The 15998-nt window shown below is 61.3% G+C and overlaps 1 protein-coding gene across 1 annotated transcript in view; it reads right to left on the reverse strand.

The window, feature by feature from the left end:
- The window catches only part of SDK1 (sidekick cell adhesion molecule 1), an 826099-nt gene that overhangs the window by 74376 nt on the left and 735725 nt on the right, over nt 1-15998 (reverse strand). Inside the window, exons 29-30 of the mRNA XM_049699672.1 lie at nt 8333-8527; nt 6747-6948 (exon numbers count right to left, since the gene is read on the reverse strand). Coding sequence (XP_049555629.1) covers nt 6747-6948; nt 8333-8527 — 397 coding nt within the window. The remainder of the gene's footprint in view (nt 1-6746; nt 6949-8332; nt 8528-15998) is intronic.

Consider the following 15998-nt stretch of genomic DNA (forward strand, 5'->3'; position numbering starts at 1 on the left):
CGGGCATTCTGGGGCTGCGGCTGAATCCCCGGGCGCCCGGGACTGTCTGGAGCAGCTCCCAGCACCCAGCCCTGGCTCACTGGCCGGTCTAGGGCGACAGGAGATTCCCGGGGCGGGGGGAGCCCAGAACTTCCCAGCAGGGGGAACGGAGCGCTCGCCTAGGGCTCCTGGGGAGGGACTACCACTTCCCGCAGTCAGAGACACCTGTGCGCAGCAAATCGCTGCTCTCCGAGCAGCTCCGGAGGACTTCTCAGCAGGAGCTGATCTCACACGGCGCAGGCACGGGGCCTCGGAGCACGGAGAGCAGGCACTCCCCTCCTCCAGCAGCCCAGCGCTCCTTCGCGGAGCTCCGTGCCAGCCCAGCCGGGGCCTGGCTCCAGGGGCTGCCCCTGCCCCGCCCCCTCCCGCCGACTGAGCCAGACTCGAGCAGCACAGCCCCGTCTAAGCCGCAGGGCGGCTCTGCAGGGTAGAGCCGTCAGGATTCCTGTTTCACGGCGAGCGGACAGAGGCCCCCACACTCGGCCGGAGGACTGGTCAGCGGCTGGGGGGCGGAGGCTGGAAGAGGGGTCTCGCCCTGAAGTAACACTGCCTCCCACCTTAAGTAAGGCCAAGACAATGTTGGCTGTCCATGTGAAAAGATGTCCCCTCGGCCCACGGATGAGACTTCCGGGACATGAATGCTCTCCTTGGTGCCACTACTGCAGGCTTCCTCTCTCCCTCCCATCCTTCCTCCCTCCCTCCCATCCTTCCTCCCTCCCTTCCATCCTTCCTCCTTCCCTTCCATCCTTCCTCCCTCCCTTCCATCCTTCCTCCCTCCCTTCCATCCTTCCTCCTTCCCTTCCATCCTTCCTCCCTCCCTTCCATCCTTCCTCCCTCCCTTCCATCCTTCCTCTCTCCCTTCCATCCTTCCTCCCTCCCATCCGTCCATCCATCCATTCCCCCCCCCACCCAGGCGTCCGTGTGCCCAGCGCAGAGCCACACTGATGACTGAGGCTTCAGACAAGCTCCGCCGTGTGGACGACACACAGACCTTCACCCAGGTCCCCGGCGACGCTCCCCTAGCTCAGCCCCGCTCGGCACCCGGCTGGCTGGCCGGCCGCTGTCACCGCCCTTCGGGTTTTACTTCAGAGGAGCAGATGAGGGCCCTGCATCCTCCCTTCCCTCCCAGCAGCGGCTGTGTCTCAGGCAGCGGCCCGCTGTCCTCTCCGTTTCCCGGACCCGAAGATCCGAAGTGATTCTAGACGCTCCCTCCCCATTCCTCGAGTCCAAACCATCTCCAAGTTTCCTCAACTTGGTCTAAGCACAGCCCTCCCTGCCTCTGACCAACCCTTCCCGTGGCTCTGACGCAGCCTGTAGACCAGTGGTTTTCAAACTGAGCACTGAGGAACCCCTGAGACCCCGAGGGACCCTCCGGGCGTCCAGGGCCTCCGTTCCCCCTGCACCAACCAACAGCAGCTCCACTTCCACCTGGTCTGTAACTGGTTCTGGGTGACACTCTGTTTAGAGAAGGGATTCTGCGTTTGGAAACACTGACAACCATTTTTGGAAAGCATGATCAGAGAAGTTTTCTCTACCTCTGTTTTCAAATCGCCTCCTGCGTAAGACTGACGGCAGCGGCTCTCTGTGAGCCGACACCTCGAGGGATGCTGTTGCTTCCCAGCCCCCCAGAGCCGACTGCACCCTGCTGCTCGCTAGTCCATCGGCGCCCCGATTCCACAGCCAGGAGCAGCGGTGACGGGCAGCCCTGCCTCGGGCCTGGCTTTAGTGGAGACGCTTCCAAAGTCCCACCTGAAGGACGATCTGGCTTTTGGGCGACATTCTTTATTCAGTTAAAACAGAGAAGTAAGTTCCCATCTGTCCCCATTTCATGAATGGCGGAGGTAACCACGTCTTTCCTCCCCTGGCCTCCATCTCTCCCCGTCTCCCCATCTGGGCTGATAGCAGCCCACACCGTGAGGCTGTTGCTGGGATGAGTTCGGGCAGACGGGCGGGGGGGAGTCTGGCCCACAGCCGGCGCTCAGAACTGAGAAGTGGCCGTAGCGTTCTCGTCCTGCAGGTGTCAGCTTCACCAGCTCCAGGCGATGCCTGTCCCCTGCCCACCGTCCCCTACACCCCGTTCCCTTCCTCGTCTCCTCCATCGCAATTTGTAATTAACTGTTTCCTTCATGACTGTCTTATTTACAAGACGCAGGACTCCTTGGGGACAGGGACCGAGGCCCCATTTATTGCCTTGTCCCCAGCACCAATGGCAGTGCCTGACACCCAGGAGGTGCTCAGTGAATACCCACATAAGGGATGAATGGCTGGGGTGACGTTATCTGTCTCTGAAGTTTCTTGGGAGGGTGGAATAAGAGGACACGCGAGTATCAGCACAGGTCCGGCACATGGTAGGTGCCCCGGAAATGACCCTTGTCTATGTGTAGCGCGTTTATCAGCTAGTGCACCGCCATTTAGAACACCGTAGTGCACGTGATTTATTGCATTATGTTCAGTACTTCACTGTTCTCTAATGATTTCGGAATCTGAGGCCAGAGGTCTAGCTCTTTGAAGACCACCCTTTCTTTCCTGACCTCTGGGGTCTCCAGGAGTCGGGGGCACAGCAGGGGAGCAGTAAAGGATGTCTGATGACGGGATGACATCTGATGACAGGCCTGTGACAGATGGGCTGGGACGAGGAGACTGGGAAGCAGAGCTCCCGGCATCAGACCTGCGCCGTGCGGGCTCTCCCCCTTCACAGGACCGATGACTGTCCCTGGGAGTCGCAGGGGACAGGAGGGTGTCTGAGCTGCAGGACTTAGCCTCTCAGTAGGAAGCCCCGCCAGGAGCCTGAAAACAGGCAGAGAGACTGGGAGGCCGTGAAGGGAGCGGCCATCGCCCTGGAGACGTGACCACGGTTACCGTGTCCACCTCCTGGTCTCCGTCCTCCACAGGTTCCTCATCTCTGCGGAGCTGCTCCTTTGGATTACTGGTCTACCTCCTCCCCTGAGCACACCCTCATCGCCCCATCCATCCCAGCCCCTCGCTCCCTCCGGGCACAGCAGGACTTCATGACTACTTGATAAATGAATAAGGAACAAGCCCTCCGATTTCTGCCAGTTCTGCCCCCTGTTCACTCTCCCAGGCCTCCCTGAGCCCCTACTTTGGAGTCGGCCCAGCAGGAATTTAAATTCTGACCCCGCCACTCCTAACTGGGGCCCGCCGTGTAATTTCTCTGAGTCTCACTCAGTTCATCTATGAAAACAGAGGTAATGATACCCACGCTTCCAGGGGAAGTTACATGACACAACCCACCTCATGAGGTCTGGCAATCGGTCACACAGTAGGCGCTTCCTAAATGTTACTTTCTCTCTCCTGCCTTCCCAAAGGCTGCCGGAGAGGGCAGGCTCAGAGGAACAGCAGGGCCCACGGTTACTGGACACACAGCCAGCACCGGAGCCCACGCCATCACTGCTCTGTCCCAAAGGGACGTCCAGGACGTCCACGTGGCTCTGTGCTCGGAGCTCCTCTCTTCAGCTACCCTGCATTTCTATGGGACGCAACCATCAACCAGAAACCGGTGATGCTGCAATAGGTCCCCCAGACCCAAGCCCTCCCAGTGCCCTGGACCCACATTCACCAGTGTAGGTACAGGCACGAGATGTGGGTCGTTCAACGTTTTGTTTTAAACTTTTGTTTAAACGTTTTATGTTGTTTTGGCCACTAGCAGACTTCGTGCAACTGGAAAAAGTAAAATGTAAAAAGAATGTTTAAAAAAAAAAGGAGAAAATGTAGCTGCCAGGACGATGAGGCGGGAAGGGGGATGACACGGTGGCAGCGCACAAGACGTCGCCTTCCCGGGATCCCGCCCGCGACATGTTTTCTTCTGATAGGGGAGGAACCACGTGTCCTGGTTATGGCCCATTAGGAAACTGACAACAGTGTCTCCCGCACCAAATTAAACTGTCTGTCCTGAAGCACGGACCTCTCCTTTCCAACGCAAAGTCCCAAGCACACCATTGGTCTGTTGGAGGCTCCATGACAGGAGAGGCAGTTGGATTTTATCGCTCTTCTTTCTTTCACACGGTTACACGAGGAGGTGGGGTTATTTACGGCCGGGCGCCCAGCGCACTGGAGTGTGTTGTACCAAGTAAGCTGGGCAGCCCGGCCACGCTCGCCCGACCCCCAACCCCCGGGCTGCACAGGAGAATCCTGGCCCGCGGGGTGTGTCCGCAGCAGAGTGCCTTCCTCTGCAGGGGGAGCTGTGCCTTGCGGGTCCCACGCTGTCGTAAGGCTGGCGGGCTCCACGGGGACAGGCTTTGACTATTCTGGGGGCCTTGTTACTTGGCCGTCCGTTCACTGCTGTCAGTCACCGAGGCAAATCTTCGGCCCGGAGCTGAGAGGAACCATGGGATGGTTCCTCCAGCCCCGTGTTTCACTCCTCCAAGGCCCCCTGGCCACTCAGGGGTGGACGGACTGCTGAGAGCTTGGGGTGTAGATGATAAACACTGTTCGCTACATCTGGACCCGTGTAAATTAGCTGGGTGCTGGTTTGCATCCGTGAATCTTTGAGCTACAGGCCCAGGGAATGTCCGAACCACAAAGGGATCCCCTCCCCCGTTCAGAGAAGCTGAGGCCCCTTCGTTGCTTAAGACGCGTCTGCTGCCCCGTGTCCTCGTCTGCACGACGGGAATAATAAAAAGTCTGGTCTGTACCCCACAGGCCCCTCTCTCCACGTGGACGACCTGTGGGACAACACGTGGGAATTGTTCTGGAACTGATGGAGGGCTGGGTGATGCTGAGATGGTGACGGTGGCGATGACAATGACAGCAGGAAGATGGCGCGGGAGGCTTCACCACCAGGTCGCCGTGGGGAGCGTCTCGGAGGTGTGCGTCCACACTGATGCCGTTCCAGCCTCATCTCCCCACCACGAGGAGGGCGGCTACAGCTGCCGTGACTGTCACTAGTGTTCTAAAGCCCTACTCGGCAGCAGACGGACCTGAACAAATGTCGCCTCTAAGTAGCAGGCAGGGACCTCAGCTCTTCTGGAAGCAGAACGTGTGCGTGGGGACCGTCCATCCCTCATCTCCAGACAGAGCTGAGAGCTTTCTGGATCACGGGATGAGGGAGTCACTCAGACCAGGAATATCACTTGGGGTCCCAGGAGGCCGCAGCTATAAGTGGCGAGCTGCCTTCCTTCTTGGCCTGGGGCTGCCTCTGAAGTCACCTCCAAAGGGGGCGCCCATTCTGTGCGCCAAAGCAGAGCTGCCGGAAGGTCCCTGCGAGCCGCCCGGGCTGCTACGCTCATCCCGTCAGGGTGCAGGCCGGCCGCACAGCCGCCCGGAGCCGACAGCACCCGCCGTGCGCGCAGCCTCGCCCCCGTGGGTGCCGGCTCCTTGGACCGGGGGCGTGGCCCCTCTCCTTCAGCCCCGCTGCTGGCTCGTGGAGGAGAGAGCGACAGCGTCGCGCTCCAAGCCCAGCCCTGAGCTGTGCCTCCGGGGCTCTCTGATGGCGCACAGCTCAGGGTCTCTGCTCAGTGGGCAGCAGACTAGCGGCCTTGCCACGGGAGGGCGGGGTGCCCAGGGAGGCCCACACGTGCTCCCTGCTGGCTGGGCAGGGCTGCAGGCAAGGTACCAAACCGACCTCTGACCCTGTTCCTCACCCATGGAACTGGGACGGCAGTGCCCGGAGCTGTCGCGGGGATTCCACGAGCAGGTGGACGTCAGTGTGGCACGGTACCCGGCACGGGGCTCGTTCTGAACGATAAGAGGACCTTGGCCTGCCTAGGAAACCATGGTCCTGGCCTCCTCCGTCCTCCTAGAAGGTCCTGGCAAGGGTACTAGCACCCATGGGGGACAGTGGGGCCCACCACTTAGTGGCCCCTCCCCAGCCCCGGAGCATGAGCCTGGCAGAAAGTGACAACACCAGGGCCGGGTGGGAAGTACAGTGACGATGCCAAGGCGTCTCCCCGGGCTGCTGCCATCACCCTCCCAGGCGGGGGGCTTCCACGCCAGCGGACGTGAGGACGCAGGGCCCGAGGCCACTTCGTAGACCTGCCCGTCTAGACTGTTCCATCTGTAGGATTCTGGCGGGTGATGTAACCCCTCCCAGCCCTAGTCTCCTTCACCGTAAGGAGGGTGGCGGCCGAGAGAAGAGGCCCAGGTGGGATCACGACACAGCGGGTCCAGCTGCGGCCGGCGGTGCAGCCCCTCCCTCCTGCCCAGCAGTTCACCAAACAGCTGGCTCGGGGGCGGGGCTCTGCTCCTGCCCCATCAGCCGTCACTGTCACTAAGGAAGGGCGGCCCCCAGGCGCAATCTGTCCACCTCGCTGACGCAGAGACAGCACAGAGAAGGGCCTCTCTCTGGCCTGTGACACGGTGACAGTGGCAGGCTGGGCTGCCCTCCCCGCCGCCCCCCACTCCATGCCTCTCAGGCACTGGGGAGCCTCAGTCCCCCTCCCGGGCTCAGGGCCCCACCGCCCGTTCATCTGAGCCTCGTCAGTCCCCGGGGCCTGGGGCGGGCGGACCATCTGTGCCGGGCCGCTCGCAAGGACTGGCGGGGAAGCGGCCCGGGTGGGCGTCTGGAAGCGGATGCGGGATGCAAGGACTACCGGGTCCTGGCACAGGAGCACTGACTAGAAGAGGAGACATGGGCTTTCAGTGGCGCGTCTCCGCGTCCTGTACAGACTCCTTACTCAGTGGGCAGGAGCTGGCTGGGGAGGGCAGGGCCCCCGTACCCCGGGAGAGGGTCCCCCTGGCCCTCTGGGTACCTTTCAACGGCACAGGCTGTGGCCTCGTGGCTGATGGACGAGGAGTAGGTCTGCCACTGTCCCCGGGGCAGCTCGCGCAGCTGCACCGTGAAGTACCGGATGGGGGAAGCCCCATCGCTGCCCGGGACCCACTGGAGCCACAGGCTGCGCGCGGTCACTTCCGCTTGGGGCACCAGGAGTTCCCTGGGGGGCGCCGGCCGCTCTGCAACCCAAAGAGGACAGATCAGGGACGTGTGAGAGGCTCGCAGTGAAATTACGCAGGGGGAGGCACTGTGGCGGCCCCGAGAGTCGGATGCATGGATTAGATGACCTTCAGACTGTTCCTGGCTCCGCAGGGATGTGAGGGTCTCTGACTTCGGCCGGGGCCCAGCTTGGATCTGACTGGAGACCCCTGCTTGCCCTTGGAATGTTCCATCCTCAGAGCAGGCAGACAGACTGGAGGTGAACCCACCCATGCTCCCCGACGGCACCGCCACGTAAGGCACCGTGAGCAACACCTGGGCGCCCGAGGACTCGCTCCCGCTCTCTGATTTGGGGACGAGTACATCTTTAACACTGATCTCTCCCTGGAAGTCGACCTGGGCCTGAAACCGTAAAGGCATGTGGAGCAGGGGTGCCTGGGGGCTGTCACTGGCCACTCCGTGCCCGCAGGGATGGAGACTGGGATGCGGGCCGGGACCTGGCTTCTGAGTGGGGGTCGTCTGCCCGTCGCTCTGTCTCCTCGCCCCATTGATTTCAACAGAGAAGCTCCCCAGAGGGAGGAATCATTCTTTCGCTGTTTATCAGGAAGAGTATCGATTCTGATTAGAAGGTGTGGCGTGAAATAAAGCAGCAATTCATTGCCGGCCCCAGGTGATGGGCTGCCAGGGGCCCTGGCATCTAACTTAATCAGCAACCTTTGCTGAAGCGCACCCTTCGGCCGGGCGGTTTCTTCTCGCCCCCAGCAGCCTGGGTCCTGCCCCTGCTTCTCAGGCCCCTCCCGGACCCACTGGAAGGGACAAAGTTCTCCTGGGCCCCCTCTCGCTGAGCCACGTGGACCGAGGCCCTGCAGGCCCTGGCGGGGCAGGTGTTCCAGCTGTGGGGCAGGGTGCAGGCGGGGGCACGTGGTGGGCAGGGGACAGGGCTGCCCCCTTGGGGGAGCTCATGTCAGTACTTGCACTCGGGTTTGGTTCAAGTCACATCAAACCGTGAGCAAAACTCTTTCCCCCTCCTTCAGAGGGGCTGCACAGAGTCTAAGGAGGATAGCAAGAAACAAGGCCTGCGGCTCTGAGCTGCCTGGGGGAGAAACGCAGCCCTGCTGCTCCCCGCACACTGAAAGTGCGGGCCTGACCGAGTCCCGGTGGGGGAACCTGCAGGAAGCTCTGGCATCGCTGGGGAGGAGAAGAGCTCTCTATCTTTGGACCTGGGAGGATCAGGCCTGAGAGCCCAGCCTGGGGCGAGTGCTGGGCTGTGAGACCCGCTGTGCGTCCAGCTCCAGGTAGGCTCAGCGGTGCTTAAAGAACGAGCAGTTCGGGCAGCCACCCTCCCCAGGCACGCGTGACCTCCCCTCCCCTGGCCCGGCAGGGAATTGGGCCTCCCGGTCTTACCTCTCTTCTCGGTGGTGATGACGGTGGCCTCCAGCGGCTCCCCCCAGCCCTGCCGGGTCTTGGCCGACAGCCGGAAGACGTACGCGGACTCCGGGGCCAGCTCAGTGGCCGTGAACTGCCTCACAGTGGCGCCGACCTCCACGGTGGTGAACGTGTTAGGGCTGCTGCTGGCCAGGCGGTAGGCGATCTGGTACCCTGGGCGGGGGGCACGAGGGCTGCTGGTCAGCTGTGCCCTCACTCACGGGGAAGCCCCCAGTCCCGCCACCCGGGAAACCCTACGGAGCCACGTGTTTCTGCGCTGTTTCCCTCTCCCAGGCCAGCATCTGAGCAGCAGGCTGGGGCTCTTCGGAGCGAAGCCAGGCTCAGTGATGAAGGGAGGGGCTCGGGGCGCCAGGCCCCCTCTTCTTCCTTCACGAACTAGATGTGAAAACAGCTTCCTCTTCCCCGTGGTCCTCGGCGCCCAGAGGACCCAGGGAGCAGCGCGGATGGCGGCTGTGTCCACTGTCCCTGCCCCCGCCCGCCTTCCAGTGGCCCTGCCCTCAACCCCCAAGGGTCTTCTTGCCTGGAACGCCCTTCTCCCTGGAGCCGGCTGCCCCGGAGGCTCTCACACCTGTGCTCAGACCATGTCTGTGTGTCTGTCTGTCTGCACACCCCACTTCCTCCCGCCAGCCCGGCGCTCCCGCCCCTCCCAGAAGCCCCACCCCTGTGGCTCTGAGCCGGGGGCTCCCCTGAAACAGCTCGTCCCACTGTCGAGGACGCAGAAGGGAGTACATCAGCTCGGGGCAGGCCCCCGGCTCGGACCGTCTCTCAAAGTCCCCTGATCATCAAGGGTTCACGGTTGATCGGGCTTCATTAAGGACCAGGCCTCCCCCACCAGGCCCTGCTGGGGCCCCTCTGCCCGCATCTGAAGAGGCAGAGCGGACTTGCAGACCCGGCCCGAGCCTCCCGGGCTCCCAGACAACTGTGGTCCAGCCGCTGAGTCCTGCGCTAAGACCAGAAGTGGCGGTGCCGTGACCTCCACACCGCTAATGACAGCCAAGCCACTCAGTTCAACGGGGACCCTCAGGGGACCAGGCCAGCAGCGCTGACCCCAGCTCTGCCTTCGCAGGGCGTCCCGTGGGTGTGACGGCCCCTGTGGAGATGGGCTGCTGGCCCTCGGGACAGGCCCTCCGGGCCTCAAGCAGCTTGCGTCTCCGTGGCTTCCCTGCCCCGGGTGGGCATCTCTGCTCCTTCGGGCATCTCCTTGGGCTCCTTCGGTCCTCCCACTCACACAGCCTTTGGCCCCAGCAGTGGCCAAGCTTCCTGGCACCTGCCGCCTGCATAAGGAGCCTCAGCGTGCCCCCCACGTGGGGGGCCAGGAGGACGATCCCGTGGGGTCAGACGCAGAGTGTGCCCTAGCGCTCAGCCCCTAACCACTGCGGGTCACTACCATGGCCACGCAGACGGGAGCTGGCAGCCCAGCCCTGTCCACAGTGACCACTGTCACAGCATGTCTGCAGGACCCTGGACAGGCTCGCACAGCTCTGTTCTGCCTCCAGTGGCCATCCTCCCCGCCGTGGCGGCCAGCTGTCCCGGGGTGTCCTGCTGGACACATGTCCTTTCCCACCCACTGACCGACGACCAGCGGCTCTCCTCCTGGACCTCCCCTAGCACCTCCCTCGCCCCTGCCTGGTCCTGGAGGAGGGGGTGCCTGGAGTTCGGGTGCATCGGGAGCCCAAGCCCAAGCTCTGAGACTCCCAGACACCTAGCGTCCTGAAAATGAGGGCAATGTGGTCAGCGTGGCCACCGCAGCAGTGCCCTCCTACTGCACGCCTGATGGTCCGCACCTCCTGAGCCTCCAGTGGTCCTGCCAGGGAGCAGCAGAGCTCAGAGAGGTAAGCAGTCAGCCTGAGGTCACACAGAAAGTCACCAGCAGAGCTGGCCTGAGCCCTGTGTCTGTCCGGCTCCAAAGCCTTCACTCTCCACGGAGTCACACTGTCCCGAGAAGCGAAAGCATCCACCCCAGGCTCCCAGCAAAGGGAGTGGGGCCCTTGGCATCCTGCCCCACGAGAAGAGCATGTCTCCCAGGGACGACGGTGCCCCGGCAGCCACAAGGTGCGGGAGCTTGTGTCCCTCTGTGCTCCCGCTCCGGGAGAACGTGCCGCTCCCTGTAGCCCGCTCATTTCTGCGTCACCACTAACACCTCTGCGGTGGGCGTCTGCTTTGTCAGAGTCGGTTTCCCTTCCAATCCCCGGCCCTTCTGGTCCTCACCCCTGCTAGTCCCAGGTGATGCGATGAACTCGGTCCTCCGACTTCCGACAGCACCCGTTGGCCCCTCACCATGACCGTGGTGGAAGCACGAGACTCCGTTCCGCTCACCTCCCCCTTGTCCGTCACACCATCTGTCCTGATTAGCTACATTATTGCTTGTGTTCTTCCCTGGCCTGGGCCTTTACGCTTTAGGTCCATTTCTCTCTCCGTTACTTGATGCATCAAGCCCCAGCTCTCTTCTGAAACTCACCCACTGCTACGAGAGTGATATAAATCCATGTTTTTACACCAGCTCTAACCTCAGTACATCTACGCCGGCTTTTAGGTGTTGTATTGTTATTTTTACGTTGTCAGGATTTGCAGGTGAAAAGCGACGCCTGTGTTCGGCAGATTTCGAGGGGCACAGGGGGAGATCAGACGGCCTGGAGGCAGCCTCTGTCCGAGGGCGGCGTGGTCCGCGTGGGCATGTGGTTCATCCACAGAGGCCGCAGCACGCCTCACGGGGGACTGGGGGCCTCTGTGTCCCCCTGGCCACCGGAGGAAAGTCTGTCTGTGCCCCGTACGAAAGCAACTGACCAACGTCATTATCGCACGCACATTCCCGAACTAAAGCAGGGAACTAAGGAAAGATATCTTGCACAGACAATCCGAGCTTTACAATCCAGCACAAAGACTGCACAGGCAGACACAGACCACCCATAAGAACATGATCAAACACAATACTTTAAAAACGTCAAGAGGGAGGTGTGGCCCAGGGTGAGTGAGCACGGCCATTCGAATACCACTCCTAGTGAAGAAGAGATACCAACCCTCCCCAAAGAACAAACAAGTAACTGCGTTAAAAACAGATGAACGTATGTATGTCTGAGACCCGGGCCCTGTCTGCGTACACACTGAATTTCTGCGTAGGACTGCGCTGACCAGGTTTCTTTTTCAGAGTGTGAGACGGTGTGCCTACAGCTGAGACGGCGGGAGGCGCAGAAACCACCTGACCAGCACGCCCAGGCGCCGGGACACCGGGGCGGCCACTGCCGTGTGGTTAACACGTGGCGTCCCGGGGGCCCCTGACGTCCGTCAGGGAGCTCCCCTCACGACCCCCACCAGCCAGCGTTCGGTCCCTTAACTTGTCCCTGCGTATTTCGGGGAGTCGTGTGTGTGAGAGATTAAGACTCCACATTAATTCAGATCACCTTTCACCTGGCAAGCCTGAATCAAAGAGGATTTGTACACTTTTAGGAACAGGACACGATTACGGTTGTGCTTTCTTTATCCTTTATTCTTATGATGTTTCATCTCTTCTCAGATTATCTGCCGCTGGAATTAAAAATCCTGGGATGAAACTCAGATTTTGTTCAAAGGCACATCTTTGTGAGCTGGGATTTGGGAACGAAATGGGAACCGGTCTCCCTGAAGGTCCTCCCCTCCCTTCCCCTTCCTGGGCTGGCTCAGGTCTGCTCTCCATCAAAGGCTCCACCTCCGCCCTCCCCCACCCCCAGAACACGACGCTAGGGTGACCCTTGACCTCGCCTCCACCTGAGCGGTTCCTTCACATGGTCCCTCGCTCACTCCCTGTCCTGTCTCTTGCCGGCCTTGCCATCCTGGCATTGGATGGCGTGTTGTATGCTTCTAGATGGTCTCTTGTCTGTCTGTCTGTCTGTGTCTCAGAAGCCCCTGACCACGTAGCAGGATGTCGTCAGGAGACCCGGGTCCTAACCCAGCCTAGTTTTTCTCACCTCGGGCAAGTTTCAACTCTCGACTTTTTGTTTCTAGCTACGAATAAAGAAAAACACCAGCCCCGCTCATCAGGGCCCCTGTACTCCAGGCGCGTCACTCCTGCCACGTGCAGACCTCGCGGTGGTCCACGGTCCACATGACAGCGTCTCCGTGTCACACCCGAGGACGGGCGCGCGGGGCACCCAGTAAACAGGACAGAGCTCCCTCCTGCTCTAAAATGATAGGATCCTGATGACGTCACGGAAAGGGGGACAAAATAGAAAACAACTTGGCCACTCAACAGGATATTTTCAGGGTGACTATGGAAGAGCATCTAGACGCAGCGAGAGGCACGGTGCCCGGCCTGAGGCTGGACTCAAGCGCGAACCTCCGTGGGCGACGTTCCATCTGGAGGGGACGCGTTGTTTCAGAAAGCAGCCCAAGAGATGGGGTGCCTGGAAGAGCCTTGGGGTGCCTGTGCTGGGAGGGGCTCAGGCGAGGGGCGGGTCAGGTCCCCTGCGGCAGGGCCTGGAGCCAAAGCCATGCCACGTCTGAGGGGGGGACAGACAGGCAGCAAGGAGCAGGTGGGCTCACCCACGGCTGCGGAGACCAGCCTTCGGCCCGGCCGCAGCCAGGGCGCTGTGCCGGCTGTAAAGGCAGGACACGAGGACAGTAAGGTGTGCAGCGGGACGGCAAAGTGGATGTCCCAGTCCACAGGCCTGCTGTGGGTCACCGAGGCCAGGCTGCCAGGAGATGCGCTCTGAGCTCCCGAGCAGGGTGGGCAGGTGGAGAGGCCGGGGCTCTGCCCCACACGAGACGGCTCTTTCTGCCTGAGCCCCGAGGGCTCCCGGCTGCCCAGAGAACTGCGTGAAATCTGGGCTGTTCTCTCTGATCCAGGTCCCACATGGAGCCACTGGGAGAAAATTCCTCGGCCCGAGGGATATATTTGTATCTTCCTGTTATTTGCCCTAAAGAGAGCCAACACCCCTACTGTCCCCGTTCTGCGGTGCGCTGATGAAGATGAATGCCCGCACCGCACCTGGACACGGACGTGATGCACAACGGAAGGGGCTTCTATACAGAGACGGCCGGGAGCAAACGCCGAGCGCGGGTTCGCGCGTCAGGAACGAGGACGGCGCTCGCGGGACGAGGCTCGTTATGTGACTCTGGGCCCAGGGAGCTCAGAAACACGAGCTGAATCTCAGCGACGTGAGGTCAGAGGCCGCAGCCACGCAAGGAAGGAACAGGGGGCGGGGTCCACGCGGGAGGAGAGGCGCCCAGAGCAGCCGCTCCTGAAGGTCACAGTGAACCGCGGTGACACAGGCATTCGGAGAAGCCAGGCCACGTACGAGCCGCGGGGCCGCACGGCGAAGACGAAAACCGTGGGTGAGAGAAGCCTGAGCAGCTCAGAAGTGCCCGGGAGATGGGGAGACGTGGCTCATCCAGAAAATCAGGACCCAAAGAGGTTGAGGCTCCAAGCAGGAGACAGGTTCCGGGCCACGCGCGGGGGAGGCGCCAACAGGAGAGTCTGAGAGATGCCGCTGAGGACAGGAGGCCTTTGCGGGGGGCCGGCGGGGGGTCTCGGCTGCCTCGGTTCAATGATCGGGCTGTCGAAGGGCCCCAGATGTATTTTGAGAGAATCGTGTAGACATTTTAGGTGGTGGCAGGCTTTTATCAAGACTGGATGCTTCCCGGGCAAACACAAGGCGTCGATCTCAGAGTCGCCTGTGCGGTGACCATCCCCGGGGCCCCGAGGCCAAGGCCACGAGAGGGGTCCGGTGCTGCCGACCCCTCTGCAGGCACTGTCAGGGGGTGTGGCTGGTGACAGCCCCCCCAACGCCCATTCCTGGTTCGTGGAACCCACAGCAGCTGAGTCTCCCTGCGGGCAAGCGTCAGCCTAGCCCAGATGCCAGCTGGCTCGCCGGTTTTATGGCTTATCCGTTTGAGGGCTGGGGGCTGACAAATGCAACAGTGGAGGAAACGACGCATTTGCAAACTCGGATCATAGTCGAGCCCCTACTTCCCAGCAGAGTCCTCGCACACCCTTGTGTGACAAGCTAAAGGTCAAGGTTCAGCCCTTGTGGGCAAGCTGACCTCTAACCGGGTGGAGGGGGGGATGTGGCGTGTCCGGCAGGGCAAACCCGCGTGGATTTGAAGATCACATGCATCACTTGAGTGTAACAGCATTTAAGGGACTGTGGAGCAGCTGGCAAGTGGGGGGGGGGATGGCCACTCTCCGGTGGCTCCCACCACGCCCCCCAGAGGGAGGCTCTGAATGCCGCCAGCTCTCCCTGGTAAAATATTTACCCAAATAAGCAAGTGTTTTTCCTTCCAGGCGCCTCCAGCGTTTCCCGCTGTTAATCTCTTTTGGAAATGTAAGAACACGTTTTGGTACAGATTACAAAAGCACTGGCTTCAGAGGTGGTTATATACTCAGAAGGCCGCGCCGCCGGAGTGGGAACGCTGATTCAAGGCCCCCGGATGCAAAGTGAGTCTCGAAGAAAGATGTCTTCCTTTGTCCCCTGTGGACACCAGTCCGAATCTTTAGAACCTGTTTTCCCGTCTTTCCTACGGCATCTGCCATTTAGTGCGCTGGCTGTAACGATATCCAGGTGACAGGTTACCCAAGACAGCGTTCGTTACAATGACCACTCAATGTCATTGCAGCCACAGAGGCTCCAGTGTGCTGTCTCCCACTTTGGAGGGACACAGAGCACTGTCTCACTTAGCCTCTGTTTGGCCACGGTTGGAACCGTCAAGGGATTAAAGTACGACCCCCTCCTTATCCGGAGTTTTGTGATTTTTCAGCGACCCCCAGGGACTACAGATCCACACCCAAGCTTCTCAGTGCCTCGGGGGAGTCCTGTGACCTGGCCCCATGCTGCCTTCCAGCACAAACCCTCCATTCCAGCCGCCAGGGTAGCAGAGAGCGAAGCTGTGCGACACGCCCTTGGTGGGTACGGAGTAAACACCGCGTGTAAATACACAGTGATGCAGAACACTCCCCGGCCCCAGAGAAGGGGTGAGATACCGAATGGCCACAGGGTTCCAGCTGGCGCTGACCGGGCACTTGCTGGGAGGCTGGCTCTGTTCTGGGTTCTCTGTGCGCCGCGTACTGGCCCGACCAGGGAGGTACATGCCGCCCCCCTGGAGGGTGGGGAAGCCCAGGCACACAGGGACTGAGTGACTGGTGTGAATTCACTTGCCGAGGCCGGCGCCCGGCCACGTGGCTGCGGGGTTGCCCCCTCCACCCAGCCTGTCCGCCACGCAGGGTTTAAAACACAGGGGAGGCTCAAAGCGGGCAGCCCGTGGTCCTGCCGGAGAGGTCGTGCAGACCGTGCCTGCCTGGGGATCCACGGGAGGATGAGGCCCGCTGCTCAGGGCTGTGTACGTGGGGCCACATCCTGAGAGACGAGCAGTTCTGGGCCTGGTTCCTGTCTCTGCATCACACCCTCTGCAGCCCGAAGAGGCTGGGCCGCGTGCGACCCTCTGTTGTGCCACACCTGCCCTGACGTCCCCGCGGACATGACGCCCGGCCAGTGCTCGTGGTGGGACTTCAGCCGTGTCCCTGTGGGTCCGGGGTGGGGAGGAGAGAGGAGGGCCGTCGTCACTTTTTAAATTAATTAATTAATTAACTAATCTTCGGCTGCGTTGGGTCTTCGTTGCTGCGCGCAGGCTTTCTCTAGTTGCGGGAGCGGGGGCT

This window comes from Orcinus orca, chromosome 16 (genome assembly GCF_937001465.1).
Source record: "Orcinus orca chromosome 16, mOrcOrc1.1, whole genome shotgun sequence".
Lineage (NCBI taxonomy): Eukaryota > Metazoa > Chordata > Mammalia > Artiodactyla > Delphinidae > Orcinus > Orcinus orca.